This window comes from Myxine glutinosa, chromosome 2 (assembly GCF_964187855.1).
Source record: "Myxine glutinosa chromosome 2, kmMyxGlut1.1, whole genome shotgun sequence".
NCBI classification, from domain to species: domain Eukaryota; kingdom Metazoa; phylum Chordata; class Myxini; order Myxiniformes; family Myxinidae; genus Myxine; species Myxine glutinosa.
This window is the reverse complement of record NC_136262.1, coordinates 3,703,498-3,722,377: the sequence shown is the minus strand read 5'-3', so window position 1 is coordinate 3,722,377 and position 18,880 is coordinate 3,703,498. Positions and strand designations below refer to the sequence as shown.

General features: G+C 46.3%; 1 protein-coding gene across 1 annotated transcript in view; it reads right to left on the bottom strand.

The window, feature by feature from the left end:
* LOC137422423 (phospholipid-transporting ATPase IC) overlaps positions 1–18,880 on the bottom strand; it is a 283,539-nt gene that overhangs the window by 149,199 nt on the left and 115,460 nt on the right. The window contains 6 exon segments of the mRNA XM_078772905.1: positions 22–110; positions 4,094–4,338; positions 9,883–9,953; positions 15,630–15,702; positions 18,352–18,388; positions 18,391–18,412. Coding sequence (XP_078629031.1) covers positions 22–110; positions 4,094–4,338; positions 9,883–9,953; positions 15,630–15,702; positions 18,352–18,388; positions 18,391–18,412 — 537 coding nt within the window.

The following is an 18,880-nucleotide window of genomic DNA, read 5'->3' as shown; positions in this document are numbered from 1 at the left end:
TTCACATCCAATCAAACTCACCAAGCAAACCAATACGTTCATCTGCTTGTCTATCTGGGTCTGCTTCAGATGCTTTTTCCCACTATTCCTCATAATCTTCGTGTCAGGCCCTGCAGAAAATGAACAAAAAAGGAAAATCATAACATCAAAAGTTCAAGCATACACGTCAGTTATAATAAAACTGTAGCGTCTCCCACAAATGTGAATGCATACAAAATGTGTTATCACGAAGTTGTGAACAGATTCCAATCTAATCAAATTAACTTTAGGCCCCATATTATTCCTAATCCTCATCAACAATTCCTCTGACTGGAAAATCCTTTTTATCTCCTTGCTGATGACTCCACCATCTGCCATGACATCCTTAATCCTTCAGACAGGCAAGGAAGCAGCCTCTTCCCCCTCCTCATACCTTGACTAAATCATAAGCTGGTCAAACACCTGGAATATGTCTTTCAATCCTGACAAATCAATATATATCTATCTCTATCTCTATCTCTATCTCTATCTCTATCTCTCTCTCTCTCTCTCTCTCTCTCTCTCTCTCTCTCATATATTGCCTCCTCTGACCACTCAACTCCCTTATCTTTGCTGTTAACAACTTTTTGAGATATCCTGTTCACAAACAGACAGATATGTGTGAAAACATAACCTCCATCCACCTTCGGTGGCGCAGGTAATGAAATTAAGGCCTGTAATATAAAGTCCATTAAGACTCCCTCACGGCTTTATCTCAACTCTAATTCACCATCTGATTTCATTTTTCATAGTCGCCAATATGGTTTAAGACTCGGTTGCAGCAAACGGTGCGAAGATCCGAAGAATACAATTGATATTCGTAGAACCTATCTGCTGGGAAACCTATCCCCCTTCTCCCCATTGAAACAATGCCCCAATATTTGCGGATTCGACATTCGCGGCATTTTCCAGGGAATGTATCCCCGCAAATGTTGGTGTCCTACTCCATTGGCGTTTTATTGGCAAAATGCATTCTGAGAGCTGTTTCAAATTTATCTGGTCAAACACAATGTGGGGATGGGGAGAGTGGTTGGGAGAGGAGTGAGGAGGTAGAGGAGAGGGGGGGGGGGGGGAGCAAGAAGTGAGTGAGAGGGGGGAGGGAAGTGAGGGGTTGAGAGGAGAGAGGGTTGAGAGGAGAGTGAAGGGTGGGGGTAGAGGCAAATAAGGGTGGTGGACCTGAGAGTGAGGAGGGAGGGGCTTGAGGTGTGGAAAGAAGTGAGGTGTGGAGAGGCATGAGGAGTGGAGAGGAGTGAGGAGTGGAGAGGAGTGGAGAGGAGTGAGGTGAGGGGAAGAGTGAGGGTGGAGAGAAGTGAGGTGTGGAGAGGAGTGAGGATGGTGAGGCATGAGGGGGGAGAGGTGTGAGGAGGAGATGAGTGAGGGGGAAGAGGAGTGAGGGGTAGAGAGGTGTGAGAGGTGGAGAGGAGTGAGGGGTAGAGAGGAGTGAGGGGTAGAGAGGAGTGAGGGGTAGAGAGGAGTGAGGTGTGGAGAGGGGTGAGGGGTGGAGAGAAGTGAGGTGTGGAGAGGAGTGAGGTGTGGAGAGGAGTGAGGAGTGGAGAGGAGTGGAGAGGAGTGAGGTGAGGGGAAGAGTGAGGGTGGAGAGAAGTGAGGTGTGGAGAGGAGTGAGGATGGTGAGGCGTGAGGGGGGAGAGGTGTGAGGAGGAGATGAGTGAGGGGGGAGAGGAGTGAGGGGTAGAGAGGAGTGAGAGGTGGAGAGGAGTGAGGGGTAGAGAGGAGTGAGAGGTGGAGAGGAGTGAGGGGTAGAGAGGAGTGAGGGGTAGAGAGGAGTGAGGGGTTAAGAGGAGTGAGGTGTGGAGAGGGGTGAGGGGTGGAGAGAAGTGAGGTGTGGAGAGGAGTGAGGTGTGGAGAGGAGTGAGGTGTGGAGAGGAGTGAGGAGTGTAGAGGATTGAGGTGTGAGGGGTGGAGAGGAGTGAGCTGTTGAGAGGAGTGAGGAGTGGAGAGGATTTAGGTGTTGAGAGGTGTGAGTTGGAGAGGGTGTGAGGGGTGGAGAGGAGAGTAAGGAGGGAGAGGAATGAGGTGTGGAGAGGAGTAAGGTGTGGACAGGAGTGATGAGGGAGAGGAGTAAGGTGTGGACAGGAGTGAGGAGGGAGAGGAGTGAGGTGTTGAGAGGAATTAAGGGGTAGAGAGGAGTGAGGTGTGGAGAGGAGTGAGGTGTGGAGAGAAGTGATGGGTGGAGAGGGGTGAGGTGTTAAAAGGAGTGAGGTGTGGAGAGGAGTGATGTGTGGAGAGGAGTGATGTGTGGAGAGGAGTGAGGTGTAGAGAGGAGTGAGGGGTGGAGAGGAGTGAGAGGTGGAGAGACTGTGTGGTATTGAGAGGAGTGAGGAGTGGAGAGGAGTGGTGTGTGGAGAGGAGTGGTGTGTGGAGAGGAGTGAGAGGTGGAGAGGAGTGGGCGGTGGAGAGGAGTGAGGTGTGGAGAGGAGTGAGGGGTGGAGAGGAGTGAGAGGTGGAGAGACTGTGTGGTATTGAGAGGAGTGAGGAGTGGAGAGGAGTGATGTGTTGAGAGGGTGAGGTGTGGAGAGGAATTAAGGGGTGGAGAGGAGTGAGGTGTGGAGAGGAGTGAGGTGTGGAGAGAAGTGATGTGTTGAGAGTAGTGAGGAGTGGAGAGGAGTGATGTGTTGAGAGGAGTGAGGAGTGGAGAGGTGTGAGGTGTTAAGAGGCGTGAGGAGTGGAGAGGAGTGAGGTGTTAAGAGGTGTCAGGGGTGGAGAGGAGTGAGGTGTTGAGAGCGAGGGAATTAGTCATTTATCAATACTTAGTTAAAGTACAGCAACTATGGAATACAATATTTTTCAATAATAGAGTTTTGTTTAACCAATTTTTTTATTTATAAAGCAAAGCGTGTTCAATGATTTTAAGTTTGAAAATGAACAACAGAAGTGAGTCAGTCAAGGCACATTCTCTTCACTCTCGCACCCCTCTCAAGTCAAGGTATAAGTTATAAGTGTCAGAACCGAGTCAGTGTAAACTCACACAAATACAGCGCATGCACACAAGGCCTCGTTTATCATTTACACGTCATTTAGAAAGTCCCGTGTTCATTATATTTTACCATAATTTTATAAATCCTAAAATACTCATCCTTAAATTTTCTGCTCTGAAATTCGATTAATTATTTTTGTGACTACAAAGCCTTTTTTTTCTTTTTTTTTTTGTATACTGAATCGAGGCTCGTGAAAGAGCTAACAAATATTTCACAAACAAACAAACAAAACAAACCAGACAAACAAAATATACAAAAAGAGGGAGCGGAAGACAAGATGGGGAGAGAAGGGGAAGCACACAACCACAACATTTGAGAGCAGGGAGAAGTGTGGGAGGGAGAGGGCTTGGGGGCAGGAGGCGTGGGAGGGGGAGGGGGGGGGTGAGAGGTATAAAACACGAGAGGACCGAAATTAGCGGGGGTAGAAAAGATCAAGGTTTTGGATGGGGGAGGATAAGAGATGGTGGTGAACAGCTGTTTTAAAGACCTGGAGGGTGGAGTGGGATTGAAGAGAGTGAGGGAGTTTGTTCCAGAGGCGGGAGAAAAGGGGAATGAAGGAGTGAGGTGAGCAGAAAGTCTTGATTTTGGCAGTTTAACCATAAGAGGGTTGCAGGCAGATCTTGTGCGACCTGTAGGAATATTTGGGGGGACAGAGCTCAGAGAGGGCTGGGGGGGGCAAGGCCAGAGAGGAGACGGTAGAAGACGGAAAGACCACCAACCTGCCTGCGGTGAGTGAGTGAAAGGCCCTTGGAGTTAGCTTCATCGTGGGAGATTCCAATGATTCATTCATTATGGAAGAGAAATGGTACTAAATGATCTCCAACAAGGTTTCAAACAAATAGAACAATCCATTCATCGTGAAACATTTGAAACTGAAAACCACACATCACTGAACTTAACGAACCAATAACCTCATTTAATCACAAACAACATGCAAAGGTCTTAATCGCGTGACTTCCTTTAAACAGATTCCGGTCTGAATTCAATAACATCTCATTTGACACCACCATGGGCTCACCTCGGCTAAATTCTACAACATTGTCAGCAATCTCATTTCAATCATAAACACCTGCATCTACCTGCATAGATGACCATTCCATGACAGAACTGAGTGTTCCTCAAACGACATCCACGGAGCAGAATCTTATCATTGTCCACCGAGTGAACATCACCTCCTCCCCACTCCAGGGTTCCCTCAAAACGGTCCAAGCGGTTGTTGGGCATTTCGCAGCGGACGATTCCGTTAAAGGCAGCCAGTTGTGCCTCCTCGTGTAGATGTTCGTGGGTGACCTTTAATGCGTTTTTATACTTCAGGTTCGTTTCTCTGAAACAAGTGATTCCGATCAATTAAGTTATGCCATACTTACAGATAGGAAAGAAAAAAAAACAAAAAGCATCAATTCTTCTGTGATTGAGTTTTACTTAAACAACATCATCATCATCATCATCATCATCATCATCATCATCTCTTTTCAATGTTATTTACACTTACTGTTAAAATTTACTTACACTTACTGTTAATTAACATTTTAAATTTATCCTCTTTTTTTCAGATGGCAGAAACACGCAGCTGTTCCACAGTTTGGTTGCTGGACAAGTCTGAAAAGGAAATAATATGTGGGGGACGACCAACCAAAGGACACACATTGCAGAAAATGGTGTACCATCACATACAAGAGCACCATACAGTTCGTGAAAGTGCCAAACCTAGTGTACAAGCTGTGTGTGCATACTGGGAGAAAGCACGAATTCCAGTGCAGAGAGTAGATTCCTGTGAGCACCAACTTTTGAAGTTGTATGATGCCTACAAACTGGTAAAGAAAAATAGAACCAAGACATTCGAAAACTATAGAGTGAAGGAGCAGATGTTCAAAGATGATCTTCAATCCCTCTTCGATATCTCACCAAATGATGCGCTTGAGAAAATGACGAATGAAGAAGACAAAGCATTCCTTATCATGCAGCGTGAGGATCCCTCAAGTTCACGTATGGGATCTGTGGACAACACTCTGGCAGTGAAGGAGAACAGAAAGCGTATCAGGCTTGAGAATGAAGATAAAAGAAAGAAGAAACATGCTGCTGAGTCTCTAACAGCAATTCAATCTGTTCCATCAACATCGGCTCTGGTTGATGATGATGATGAGTCTGAGATCGAAAGCTCCGATTCAGGGGACAATGAATTCAAACTCCAAAGTCCATCTTCTGCCAAACAGGTGAAAAAGGCTCCCATCAAGGTGATCACTCCAGCAATAGTGGCAACTCTGGACAGAGTAAATCTCTCAGATCGGCGTGCTATGTTTGTGGCCAGTGCTTTTGCACAATCTCTTGGTCACACCATTGAAGACATTTCTCTATCACGCAGTGGAATTAGTCGTGCTCGAATTCGTGGAAGCGAAATAATGGCCACTGAAGAAAAGGCAAATTTCTTATGTAATAGCCCACTCCTACTACACTTGGATGGGAAACTGCTCCCTGATTATACTGGCAATCACAAAGAATCTGTTGATCGGGTAGCGATACTTGTAACTGGTATGAATACCGAGAAGTTGCTTGGAGTCCCAAAACTTCCCCAAGGCACTGGTGTAGCACAAGCAAATGCATGCATACAACTTCTTGATGAGTGGAATGTCAAACAGTTGGTGAAAGGCATCGTGTTTGACACCACTGCATCCAATACAGGGCTGAGAAACGGAGCATGTACCTTCATTGAAGCAGCTTTGGATGCTAAGCTTGTCTGGATTGCATGTCGTCATCATGTGTTTGAAGTAATGCTCTCTGATGTTACAACTAAAGTCATAGGACCCACCAGCAGACTTGAGATCAGACTGTTCAAGAGGTTTCAGAAACAGTGGCCTTTAATTGACAAGAAGAGGTTCCAAGTAGAAGATAAAATATTTTCCGATAACCTTGTTTAACGTCAGAATATGATCCATTTTTATGCAGCTGCACTCGAAGAACAACACCCACGTGATGACTATGAAGAACTTCTGAGACTATGCCATACATTTCTGGGTGGATGAGAGGCCAGAGAGGTGACATTCCGTGCCCCAGGAGCTATGCACAATGCCCGCTGGATGATGAAAGCCATATATGCTCTCAAGATGGTTCTCTTCAAAGACCAAATAAAGCTAACAGCACGTGAATTGAAGGGAATCACACAGATTGCTCTTTTTGTTGCACTTGTGTATGCGAGATTCTGGCATGAGGATATATATATATTGTTGCGGTTTTTAGAACCTTCACTTTATCAAATTTAGTAATAAAATCCCTAATAACCCCCCCCCCCCCCCATGTACATTTCCCCCTTAATTGGCTGTTAATTGAAATGAGTGCACCTTAGCTAGTCCATGTACAAGCACGTAGCCAATCATAGACTAATGAAATAACTATAGAGAGGTTCTGTGTTTCAGATAAGGCTGCGTGTCCAATAATCGAGCTTACGTTGCACCAAAATCAAATAAGATAGATCCCCTTTCGATGGCCCCAGAACCTCCATTACCAACTGCATTCACCCTCCATTGCACATGTGCTCCAACTCGGAGAAGAAGGGCGTTGCCCGCCCATCGTCATCAGGAGGAGGAGTCAGCCAGCCCCGATCGACCAACCAAGAATGAGTGGGTTTGGCTTGAGAGGGCGGAGAAAGAAACATCGAGCAGGTTCGAGGGCGGGGTTATAAAACCCGTTGCATCAGCCCCCACCAGGAGATGCGTAAGAGAGAGATGAGCAAGGGAGCACGCACTAAAAGATATACGTGGAGGGAGGTGCTTGGAAGTGGAGAGATTCTGTGGAGAGGTGAGCTTGCGGTTCTGCTGGGAGAGACGCTGTTTCAACAGCCCCAGCAGCGTGAAGCCCTGACGTGCTGTTTTTCGAGCAACCTTGCTGTGTGAACCAGATTGCGGGGGAGTCGGCGGCCGTTCGCCTCCAGCCTGCCGTTCTGCCCGGACCTGAACCTTCCACTCCTTCCAGCCATTGGTTCCTGCCTTCATTCCCCATTCGTGTGAGTCTGCCCGTCGTCTGTCCTTTGTGTTGTCTGGGTGTAAGTTAAGCTTGTTAAGGAATTGCTCTGTGTCCTTCTGCTCCTTCCATTTCCCTGTAAATTACTTCGTTCTTATTCTTTTCTTTGGTTGTGTAAATAGTAGTTAATAAATATCTATTCCTTCATTCTTTGATTTCTTCTTTCTCATCCGATCGCTTTAGTGATTTCTCCATTGAGTTCCTGTGGTGCGATTTCGGCCAACGCTTATGAATCGGGTTTATTCCCTTGATAAATGGCTCGAACCGCGGGCTGCTAAAACTGCTCGGCAAAATACCATCTTGTCCGTGGTTTCGAGCGGAGTTACCCACCTGCCTTGTGGAGGGATTGGCGGGGGTGTACGGGAATCCCTTGACCAATCGCCTCGGCCAATCCCACCCCCCCCCCCCCCCCCCAGGGGAGCGGGGTAGCTTCAGGATCGGAGACGGCCAGTGCAAATAGAAAGGGGATTAACCCCCCCCCCCCTTGCTAAGGGGAGCGCCATCCCCGTTTCCGTAACAATAAATTCCGTGCCCCAGGAGCTATGAGCAATGCCCGCTGGATGATGAAAGCCATATATTCTCTCAAGATGGTTCTCTTCAAAGACCAAATAAAGCTAACAGCACGTGAATTGAAGGGAATCACACAGATTGCTCTTTTTGTTGCACTTGTGTATGCGAGATTCTGGCATGAGGATATATATATATATATATATATAAATAAATAAATAAAGGAGGAGTGTCTGTGTGTGTGTGTGTGTGTGTGTGTGTCTGTCTGGATGTCCGCTTATACCCCAAGAACTACACATCGGAGAAACGTTTTAGACACAGATTCGGAATCAGCATAAAATCCTGGTGGTTATAGGCTACTTTTTATTTTAATATCAATGGTTTAAAAAACCGGGCCAGCTGCAATTCCATGGTGTAGTTTGTGGCGGCGCTATTGCCCCTTTCCGATCCCATGACGCATTGCGGTTCCGATTCGCGATAAGGTCTATGCGCTATCACCGACACTTTTCCACCTTTTAATCAGATTTAACTTATCGTCCATCGTAACCACATTACGCTTGGAAACACTAGCATTATCCTTCTTCGGACCCATGGCTAACACAGACACAGTGAAGGAATACTGTACGTCGCCTCCGTTTTGAATGAGAATCAGCAGTTGCGCATACGTACAGTATACTGTACGTACATATTTATATATTTTTAATGTGCTTTTTATTGTATTTTAAATTGTTTTTTAGCTTCTTTTATTGTTAATTTATGTACTATTTTATTTATTTTAAATATATTTTTAAGGAAAACAAATGTTTTCATGTCCGTAGGAGTGACGTAAAGTCGCACATAATGACGTTCACTGCCCGGTCATGAAAAAAATTATGATTCTCGACAAAGTGACATGAAGATCAGGCAGTAAACCTCCCAACTGAGTTTCTCAACAGTCGTCAGCCTCAAATCTAAAATCCTTAATTTTCATCCTATTGACTTGAACTTTGAATAGGATTTACATATCGGCTTACTGAATTAAACCACCAACTATTTTTGAGATCGGCGTAGGCCAAAAGGTCAAAGTAGGCCAAAGGTCAACCACTTTTTTGTTTAGTTTCTAAAATCCTCAATTTTCATCCGATTCACTTGAAATTTGAATGGGATTTGCATATCAGCAAACTGAATTCAACCAACAACTATTTTTGAGATCACCGTAGGCCAAAAGAGCAACATAGGCCAAAAGTCAACAACAATTTCAAATTTCTAAAATCCTCAACTTTCATCTGATTGACTTGAAATGTGAAGAGGATTTGCATATCAGGTCACTGAAATTGAACCACCAATTCTTTTTGAGGTCAGCATAGGCCAAAAAGTAAACATAGGTCAAAGGTCAACAACTTAAGGTGAAGTTTTTAAAATCCTACATTTTCATCCAATTGACTTTAAATTTGGATAGGATTTGCATATCGGGTCACCTAATTCAACCACCAATTATTTTTGAGGTCTAAAGGTGAAAATATCAATATGGGCCAAATTTCTAAAATCGTCAATTTTCATCTAATTGACTTGAAATTTGAAGAGGATTTGCATATCAGATCACTGAATTAAACCACCAATTATTTTTGAGGTTAACATAGGCCAAAAGGTCAACAACTTATTTCAGGAATATTTCAAGACATATTTCTGGCGCAGGGGCAATCAATGAAGGTTGTGTTTGCCTGAACTTCACAGAACAAGTGTTTGCCCATGGCCAGCTGTACGTGGGCTGCTCGAGGGTTGGAAAACCAAGCAATCTTTATGTCTTGGCACCAAGTAAGAAAACCAGAAATGTTGTATACCAAGAGGTTTTGAGAAATTGAAAATTGAAAAAACGTCATGTAGGAAATGTACTGTGATATTGCTCTAAAATATACATGTTCTTTTCATCATATATTTGTATTATTCTTATTCAACCCAGGCGAAGCCGGGTACCTCAGCTAGTATATATATATATATATATATATATATGTGTGTGTGTGAGTGTGTGTGTGTGTGTGTGTGTGTGTGAGAGAGAGTATATGTGTGTTTGTGTCAGTAGTATATGTGTCTGTGAGTATATGCATTGTGTGTGTGAGTGTATGTTTGGGATTGGTGTACACAGCTCCTCTGAGATTTAGCCTACTGTAACTGAAACAAAAAAGGGATATTTTTGGACGTATAGAGAGACAGAGACAGAGACAAAAAAAAAAGACAATAAAAGGTAAAAGTCATACAAGTGTTTATTTATTGATCCTGACATCATGGGACTATTATGTTTTTGGATGCTCATTATACAAGGTAGGACATGTAAATATGGATGATCATTGGATGAAATGGTGTCGCTCACCCATCAAGTTCTGCCGTTTCCACATAACAAAGGCTGTTTGGCTCTGAACTTGATAGCAGTAACACGTCTGCCTGTAGACATCAAATACAAGAGGTAATCAAAAGAATCCTTCATATCTTGCTATAATCACCAAATTTAATATGGTAACAATACGTGACTTTCAAAATGACGTATGAATGCTAAACAATGCTTTGTGCGCATGCGCTGTCGGTGTCTGTGTTTTAAGTTTAAGGCTCCAGTCACAGACTATATAGTGCTATTTGAGGCCAGGCCTTAAATAAAAGAACTGCAATGAGAGAAAAGTGAAGAAAGAAAGAATAGTGTAAGAGTTTTTGAGGAAGTAAAAATCTGCTTAAATCGAAAAGGGGAAGATCATAAGTGTTTAGAAATACATGAGACTATAAAGAGTGGCAAAGTTTGGCAGTGGAGGGGAAGAAACAAACATAATGGCCCACCCTTAAGTTGCCAATGGCCACCCAATAATCATGAGGTGTAGGGGCTTGTCGAGTATTCCGTGGTCTCACTCATGGTGGAGGGACACAGGCAGCAAGTTCTTGGGAGCAGAAACCGAAGATATTTCAGTAGAAAAGAGAAAGAGAGCCAACTTTGCAGCGTAATTCGAGCGGGTCGAGTATCGAGGTCAGATTGGGAGAGTTGATAAGTCGGATTACTGTGGATTCAATTCTGTCCAGTAAATATGTGGAGCTAGAACCTCCCCAGATGTGAGAGCACTACTCTATACACGGACGAATCAATCCTTTATATAGTTGAATCAACTGTTCAGAAGATGAAGAATCTTCGACATCTGAACAGGACTCCTAGTTTCTTAGAGGTAGACCTAGCAGTTTGTGTAATGTGTGGATTCCAGGATAGATTTGATCTTAGGGTAATACCTAGTAAGTTTGTTATATAGCATGGTGTAATTGTGGAGCTTTTGAAGGAGATTGGAGAGTCGAGAGGAGTTTTAGAGAGAGAGATGGGAAGAAATTGAGTTTTCGAAGCATTAAATTTAACCTGATTACATTTGTCCCACTGGGAAAACTTGTCCAAATCCGAATTAAAAGAGGTGGCTGTGATCAAACAAGATGTAGATCAAATGAGGGAAGATGGAGCAGATGGGAAAAACATGGAGGAATGTAATGTTGATTCATCAGCATACGCGTGCATTTGGTTACATGTAGAAGAAAGAATGTCATTGATAAAAAGATGGAAGAGTGTTGGAGACAGGACAGAACCCTGAGGGACACTGCTGTTGGGAAGGAGGGAGATGTTGAACCATCAACAATTACTGAGATAGAGTGGTGGGAGAGAAAGCTCGATATGAGAGAGCAGAGTGAAGGAGGAAGGCCAAAGGAGGGAAGCTTGGATATCAGACACCAATGCCAAACTTTGTCAAAGGCTTTTGAGATATCAAGACCTATAACAAAGGATTCCCCAAAGTCTCTCAGAGAAGATGCCCAGACATTCATAATGTAAGAAAGGATATCACCGGTAGATCTTGCCTTGGGAAAGCCATATTGATGGTCAGATAGAAGACTGGGATTCAAGATGGTTGAGGAAATGGGAATTGAGAAGACATTCAAAGACTTTGGAAATGGTAGAGGTCAGAGCAATAGGACGGAAGTTGGAAGGGTTTGAACGATCACCCTTCCTTAAAATAGGCTGTACTAAGGCACGTTTCCAGGAAAGAGGGAAAGTTTGGGTTTTTAAACAAAAACAAAACAAACGAGCAAGCACAGGAGTAAGTTCTGAAGCACACTCCTTCAAGACACGAGGAGGAATGCCATCTTGTCCGTATGTCTTGTTCATGTCCAGAGAGAGGAGTACTTTTTACTGCAAAGAAAAGAGATTATAGGGAGGGGCATAGGATTGGTAAGGGGTGCTTCAGAGAGAGATGGAATGTTGGAGTCATCCAGTGTGGAATTAGAGGAGAAAAGAGAACCGAAAGAGTTGCTTTATCAGTTGGAGAGACAGCACTATGTATCATCGGAACGGAACAGCGAAAGAAAGGTAGAGCGACAGAAGTTGATGGAGATACTTTTAAGAAATGCTTCACCTCACAGACCATGCATGGGCTCACGTTGTTGGGAATTGGGGAGGCTGGGGAAAATGTGCCATTCCACAGACCTTGCACGGGCCCACATTGGACCCACATCGTTGGGAATTGGGGAGGTTGGGTAGAACGTGCCCATCCACAGACCTAGCCTGTGCACACATCGTTGGGAATTTGGGAGGTTTAGTAGAACATGCCCACCCACAGACCTTGCACGGGCCCACATTGTTGGGAATTGGGGAGGTTGGGTAGAACGTGCCCATCCACAGATGTTGCACGGGCCCACATTGTTGGGAATTGGGGAGGTTGGGTAGAACGTGCTCATCCACAGACCTTGCACGGGCCTACATTGTTGGGAATTGGGGAGGTTAGGTAGAACGTGCTCATCCACAGACCTTGCACAGGCCTACATTGTTGGGAATTGGGGAGGTTAGGTAGAACGTGCTCATCCACAGACCCAGCCTGGGCACACATCGTTGGCAATTTGGGAGGTTTAGTAGAACGTGCCCATCCACAGACCTTGCACGGGCCCACATTGTTGGGAATTGGGGAGGTTGGGTAGAACGTGCCCATCCACAGACCTTGCACGGGCCCATATTGTTGGGAATTGGGGAGGTTGGGTACAACGTGCCCATCCACAGACCTTGCAAGGGCCCACATTGTTGGGAATTGGGGAGGTTGGGTAGAACGTGCCCATCCACAGATCTTGCATGGGCCCACATTGTTGGGAATTGGGGAGGTTGGGTAGAACGTGCTCATCCACAGACCTAGCCTGGGCACACATCGTTGGGAATTTGGGAGGTTTAGTAGAACGTGCCCATCCACAGACCTTGCATGGGCCCACTTTGTTGGGAATTGGGGAGTTTGGGTAGAACGTGCCCATCCACAGACCTTGCACAGGCCCACATTGTTGGGAATTGGGGAGGTTGGGTAGAACGTGCCCATCCACCGACCTTGCACGGGCCCACTTTGTTGGGAATTGGGGAGGTTGGGTAGAACGTGCCCATCCACCGACCTTGCACGGGCCCACTTTGTTGGGAATTGGGGAGGTTGGGTAGAATGTGCCCATCCACAGACCTTGCAAGGGCCCACTTTATTGGGAATTGGGGAGGTTGGGTAGAATGTGCCCATCCACAGACCTTGCAAGGGCCCACTTTATTGGGAATTGGGGAGGTTGGGTAGAACGTGCCCATCCACAGATCTTGCAAGGGCCCACTTTATTGGGAATTGGGGAGGTTGGGTAGAACGTGCCCATTCATAGATCTTGCAAGGGCCCACTTTATTGGGAATTGGGGAGGTTGGTTAGAACGTGCCCATCCACAGATCTTGCAAGGGCCCACATTGTTGGGAATTGGGGAGGATGGGTAGAACGTGCCCATCCACAGACCTTGCAAGGGCCAACATTGTTGGGAATTGGGGAGGATGGGTAGAACGTGCCCATCCACAGACCTTGCAAGGGCCCACATTGTTGGGAATTGGGGAGGTTGGGTAGAATGTGCCCATCCACAGACCTTGCATGGGCCCACATTGTTGGGAATTGGGGAGGTTGGGTAGAATGTGCCCATCCACAGACCATGCATAGGCCCACTTTGTTGGGAATTGGGGAGGTTGGGTAGAATGTGCCCATCCACAGACCATGCATAGGCCCACATTTTTGGGAATTGGGGAGGTTGGGTAGAACGTGCCCATCCACAGACCTTGCAAGGGCCCACATTGTTGGGAATTGGGGAGGTTGGGTAGAATGTGCCCATCCACAGACCTTGCACGGGCCCACATTGTTGGGAATTGGGGAGGTTGGGTAGAACGTGCCCATCCACCGACCTTGCACGGGCCCACATTGTTGGGAATTGGGGAGGTTGGGTAGAACGTGCCCATCCACAGACCATGCATAGGCCCACTTTGTTGGGAATTGGGGAGGTTGGGTAGAATGTGCCCATCCACAGACCTTGCACGGGCCCACATTGTTGGGAATTGGGGAGGTTGGGTAGAACGTGCCCATCCACAGACCTTGCACGGGCCCATATTGTTGGGAATTGGGGAGGTTGGGTAGAACGTGCCCATCCACAGACCTTGCAAGGGCCCACATTGTTGGGAATTGGGGAGGATGGGTAGAACGTGCCCATCCACCGACCTTGCACGGGCCCACATTGTTGGGAATTGGGGAGGATGGGTAGAACGTGCCCATCCACAGACCTTGCACGGGCCCACATTGTTGGGAATTGGGGAGGTTGGGTAAAACGTGCCCATCCACAGACCATGCATAGGCCCACTTTGTTGGGAATTGGGGAGGTTGGGTAGAATGTGCCCATCCACAGACCTTGCACGGGCCCATATTGTTGGGAATTGGGGAGGTTGGGTAGAACGTGCCCATCCACAGACCTTGCAAGGGCCCACATTGTTGGGAATTGGGGAGGATGGGTAGAACGTGCCCATCCACCGACCTTGCACGGGCCCACATTGTTGGGAATTGGGGAGGATGGGTAGAACGTGCCCATCACTGACCCACGTCATTGGGAAGTGTGGAGGTTGAGTAGAACATGCCCATCACAGACCTAGCACAGGCCCAAATGGGGAGGTTCAGTAAAACTTGCCCATCCACAGACCATAAATGGGCCCACGGTGTTGGGAATTGGGGAGGTTGGGAAAAATGTGTCATTCCACAGACCTTGCACGGGCCCACATTGGACTCGAATCTTTGGGAATTGGGGAGGTTGGGTAGAACGTGCCCATATACAGACCTTGCCTGGGCACACGTCGTTTGGAATTGGGGAGGTTGGGTAGAACGTGCCCATCCACAGACCTTGCCTGGGCACACGTCGTTGGGAATTGGGGAGGTTTAGTAGAACGTGCCCATCCACAGACCTTGCATGGGCCCACATTGGACCCACATCTTTGGAAATTGGGGAGGTTTAGTAGAACGTGCCCATCCACAGACCTGGCACGGGCCCACATTGGACCCACATCGTTGGGAATTGCGGAGGTTGGGTAGAACGTGCCCATATACAGACCTTGCTTGGGCACACGTCGTTGGGAATTGGGGAGGTTGGGTAGAACATGCCCATCCACAGATCTTGCACGGGCCCACATTGGCCCATGTCGTTGGGAATTGGGGAGGTTGGGTAGAACATGCCCATTTACAGACCTTGCACGGGCCCACATTGGCCCACGTCGTTGGGAATTGGGGTGGTCAGATAGAACTTGCCCATTCACAGACCTTGCACGGGCCCATTTTGGCCCACGTCGTTGGGAATTGGGGGGGGGGGGGGGGTGGGGGGGTCGGGTAGAACTTGCCAATTCACAGACCTTGCACGGGCCCACATTGGCCCACATCGTTGGGAATTGGCGAGGTTGGGTAGAATGTGCCCATCCACAGACCTTGCACAGGCCCACATTGGCCCACGTCGCTGGGAATTGGGGAGCTTGAGTCGAACTTGCCCATTCACAGGCCTTGCACGGGCCTACATTGGCCCACATCGTTGGGAATTGGGGAGCTTGGGTAGAACTTGCCCATCCACAGACCTTGCACGGGCTGATGAACCACAGTGTTAGGGGTTTCTACGTATGCGCATTGAGCGTTCTGGGATGGATTAAATCATTTCAAAAGTCATGTATTGCTTGAGAGGTGTTTTTAAAATAACATGTAAAATAACATCGTTTTTAAAAATCTAACCTTTGACCCAAAGAAGAAACTTACAGGAATGAATTCGTCCTTGTTCAAACGAACGATATCACCAACTTGAATGTTCAGCCATTTCTTTTCTTGAAAACTTCAAAAGGAAAAAAAAAAAGGTTTGCCAAATCAAATAACCAAGTTTGTAAATAAATAACCAAATAAACAAACATTAACACGATTGTTAAAGTAATCTGATCATATGCTTGTTAAAGTGGACATCACTCTGGCCGTTTTCAGAGAGCCTCCTCAGCGTCGACGAGTCTGGCATTTCCCTCAGGCGGACTGGCACGGTCTTCAGGCAGCCATCAATCACCTGGACTGGTCTCCCATCTCTCCTGCCTCTGACATCAACTCATCCTGGGAATTCTTTCAAAGTAAATTGCTCTCTCTCATGCACAGATTTATCCCATCTCATCTTCAGTTGTCATACCCGTCCTCCCATCCATGGTACACTGATTCTTGTGGTGAGGCAGTTGCCCTGAAACAACTTGCCTCCATCTCCTGGAAGGCAAATCCAATGGAAGGTAATCTCATTTCCTTTCACAAAGCTCGGAACAAGTGTGTGTCCACCCTCAGGAGAGCAGGAAACAATATCTCTCTTCTCTCAAGAATGAACTCTCAAACCTGTCTCCCTCTTCCAAATCCTCATGGCATCTGGTCAAATCTGTTTCTGGTGTTTGTTCCCCCTCCATCCCCTCCCTTACCTCAAACGGCCACACAGCTGACTCTGCACGTGAAAAAGCCGAATGCCTCAACTCTGTGTTTGCCTTAAAATATTGTGTCCCAAACCCATCTCTCTCTGCACCCACCGTACCCAGTCGTATTCAGCTGCTCCTGGACTCTGTGTCCTTCTCTCCTGACAAGGTGGAGAAGTTTCTGTTAATCCTCGACTCTGATTGTGCAACTGGACCAGACTGCATCAGCCCACGGGTCCTAAAATCCTGCTCTGCCACTCTTTCAATCCCTCTCTCTGTTCTCTTCACCCTCTCTTTTGCTCAAGGTCATCTGTCATCAGCTTGGAAATCAGCCAACATCACCGCTTTACACAAAAAGGTGCAAAAACAGATCCTTGCAATTACAGACCAATCAGCCAGCTCCCAATAATCAGCCAAGTCATGGAATCCATAATTGCTTTGTATATCAAATCTTTCCTCTTCTACAATGGCTTGATCTTGGATCATCAATTTGGATTCAGACCAGGTCGGTCTACTCTGGACATGCTGCTTCTGCTGTCTCAACAATGGATGGAGGTCCTCAATGCCAAACAGGAAATTAGAGCAGTCTCCCTCGACATATCACGTGCCTTCGATACGGTCTGGCACCCCGCTCTGCTCACCAAACTCTCCTCCTATGGTATCCATGGAAATCTCCACACATGGCTTGCGGACTTCCTCTCTGGTTAAAGTCAACGTGTGGCTCTGAATGGGTTTCTGTCATCTCCCCTTCTTGTTCAGGGTGGAGTTCCCAACGCAGTGTTCTCGGCCTGTGCTTTTTCTGGTCTTCATTAACGATCTCTCCAACTTTCAGGAAAATCTTCTCTATCTCTTTGCTGATGACTCCACTCTCTGCCACTCCATACCTCATCCCTCAGATCGGCAGTCTGCAGCCTCCTTACTCTCCACAGACCTTGATAACATCACAAACTGGTCAAACAAGTGGCACATGTCTTTCAATCCTGACAAATCTCACACTCTTACTATGTCTCTCCGAAAAGACCGACTGGAAAACCCTCCCATCGACTTTCTCAACAATCCTCTCCAAGAAGTTCTGTCACTCAAGCCTTTGGGTCTCACTATTTGCCATGATCTTTCCTGGGAAAATCACATTTCCAAGCTGGTCTCCAAAGCCAGTCGCCGACTGGGCATCCTCCGTCATGCGAAGTCCTTCCTTGGCACACCTGAGCTCCTCACACATACAAGGCTTTCATCCGCAGCTCAATGGAATACTGTTCTCCCTCTGTGCTGGTGCTCCTGCCTCACACCTAGCTCGGCTTCACGCTGTTGAAACCAAAACTTTCAGAATCATTGGAATCTCCCGTGATGAAGCTAACTCCGAGGTCCTCACTCACTGCAGGCAGGTTGGTGGTCTTTCTGTCTTTTTCCGACAACTCTCAGGCCTTGCTCCCCCTGCTCTGTCTGTGCTCTGTCCCCCGAATATTCCTGCAGGTCGCACAAGGTCTGCCAACAACCCTCTTCTGGTGAAACTGCCAAAATCAAGACTCTCTGCTCACCTTCACTCTTTCATTCCTCTTACTCCCGCCTCTGGAACAACTCACTCTCTTCTCACTCTCTCACAACTCACTCCCTTCAATCCACCTCCCTCCAGGTCTTTAAAACAGCTGTTCACCACCATCTCTTATCTTCCCCCATCCAAAACCTTGATCTTTTCTACCCCCGTTAATTCACCCCAGATCCACATTTTTGAAATACCGACTTCTTTCCTGGAAGTCCTAGCAGTGTCCATGTGTTTTTTTTTACCACTCCCAACCCCCCCTGCCCCCCTTGACATGCCCCGTCCACCCAAGACCTCTCCCTCCCACAGATCTCCCGAAGTCCCTGTTCTCTACTGTTGTACTTGTGTGCTTCCCCCACTCTTCCAATCTTGTCTCCCGCTCAATTTATCATGTTTTATGTGTCAATTTGTCTTTTTGTGATTAATGTTAGCTTTTACACGAGCCTCGATCTTGTATACAATAATTTTTAAAAAAACCCTTCCTTAACTCCGCGTTTCGTTGTTGACAAACCTTCCATTCAGCAATACACCGCACTTCCTGTTGTTTATTGACCGTCACTCCTGTGACGTTTCTGAAAATATATAATTATAATAGTACATTGGTACTTTTGTTATTAAAACAGGATTAGGAGGTAACAATGATAATAATAATAAAAATAATAATAATAATAATAATAATAATAATAACTATGTTCTCAGATCTGCGAAAAAAATCATTACGGAAACGTTCTGCATTGTTGGGTGTTTCATATTCATTGTTACGTCACACATGAAAGAAAACCTTTACATGGAACCATATAAACCAAATGTCACGTGTGAATTGTCAGATGCAGATCATGAAAACATGGCTCACACTGGTAGATGGTATAAACAAATATTGTATAAACAGCTACATCCGTGTCCTGGGACTAATGGCTCTCTCTGCAGTTGCATTTTTGCTTTTTATGATGCTATTTTGTGTCGGCCACGGTTCCTATTCAGTCCTTTTTGTGTCGGTTTCCTTCTCATCTCCAACACACAAGCTCTGCAATGTGTTTTCT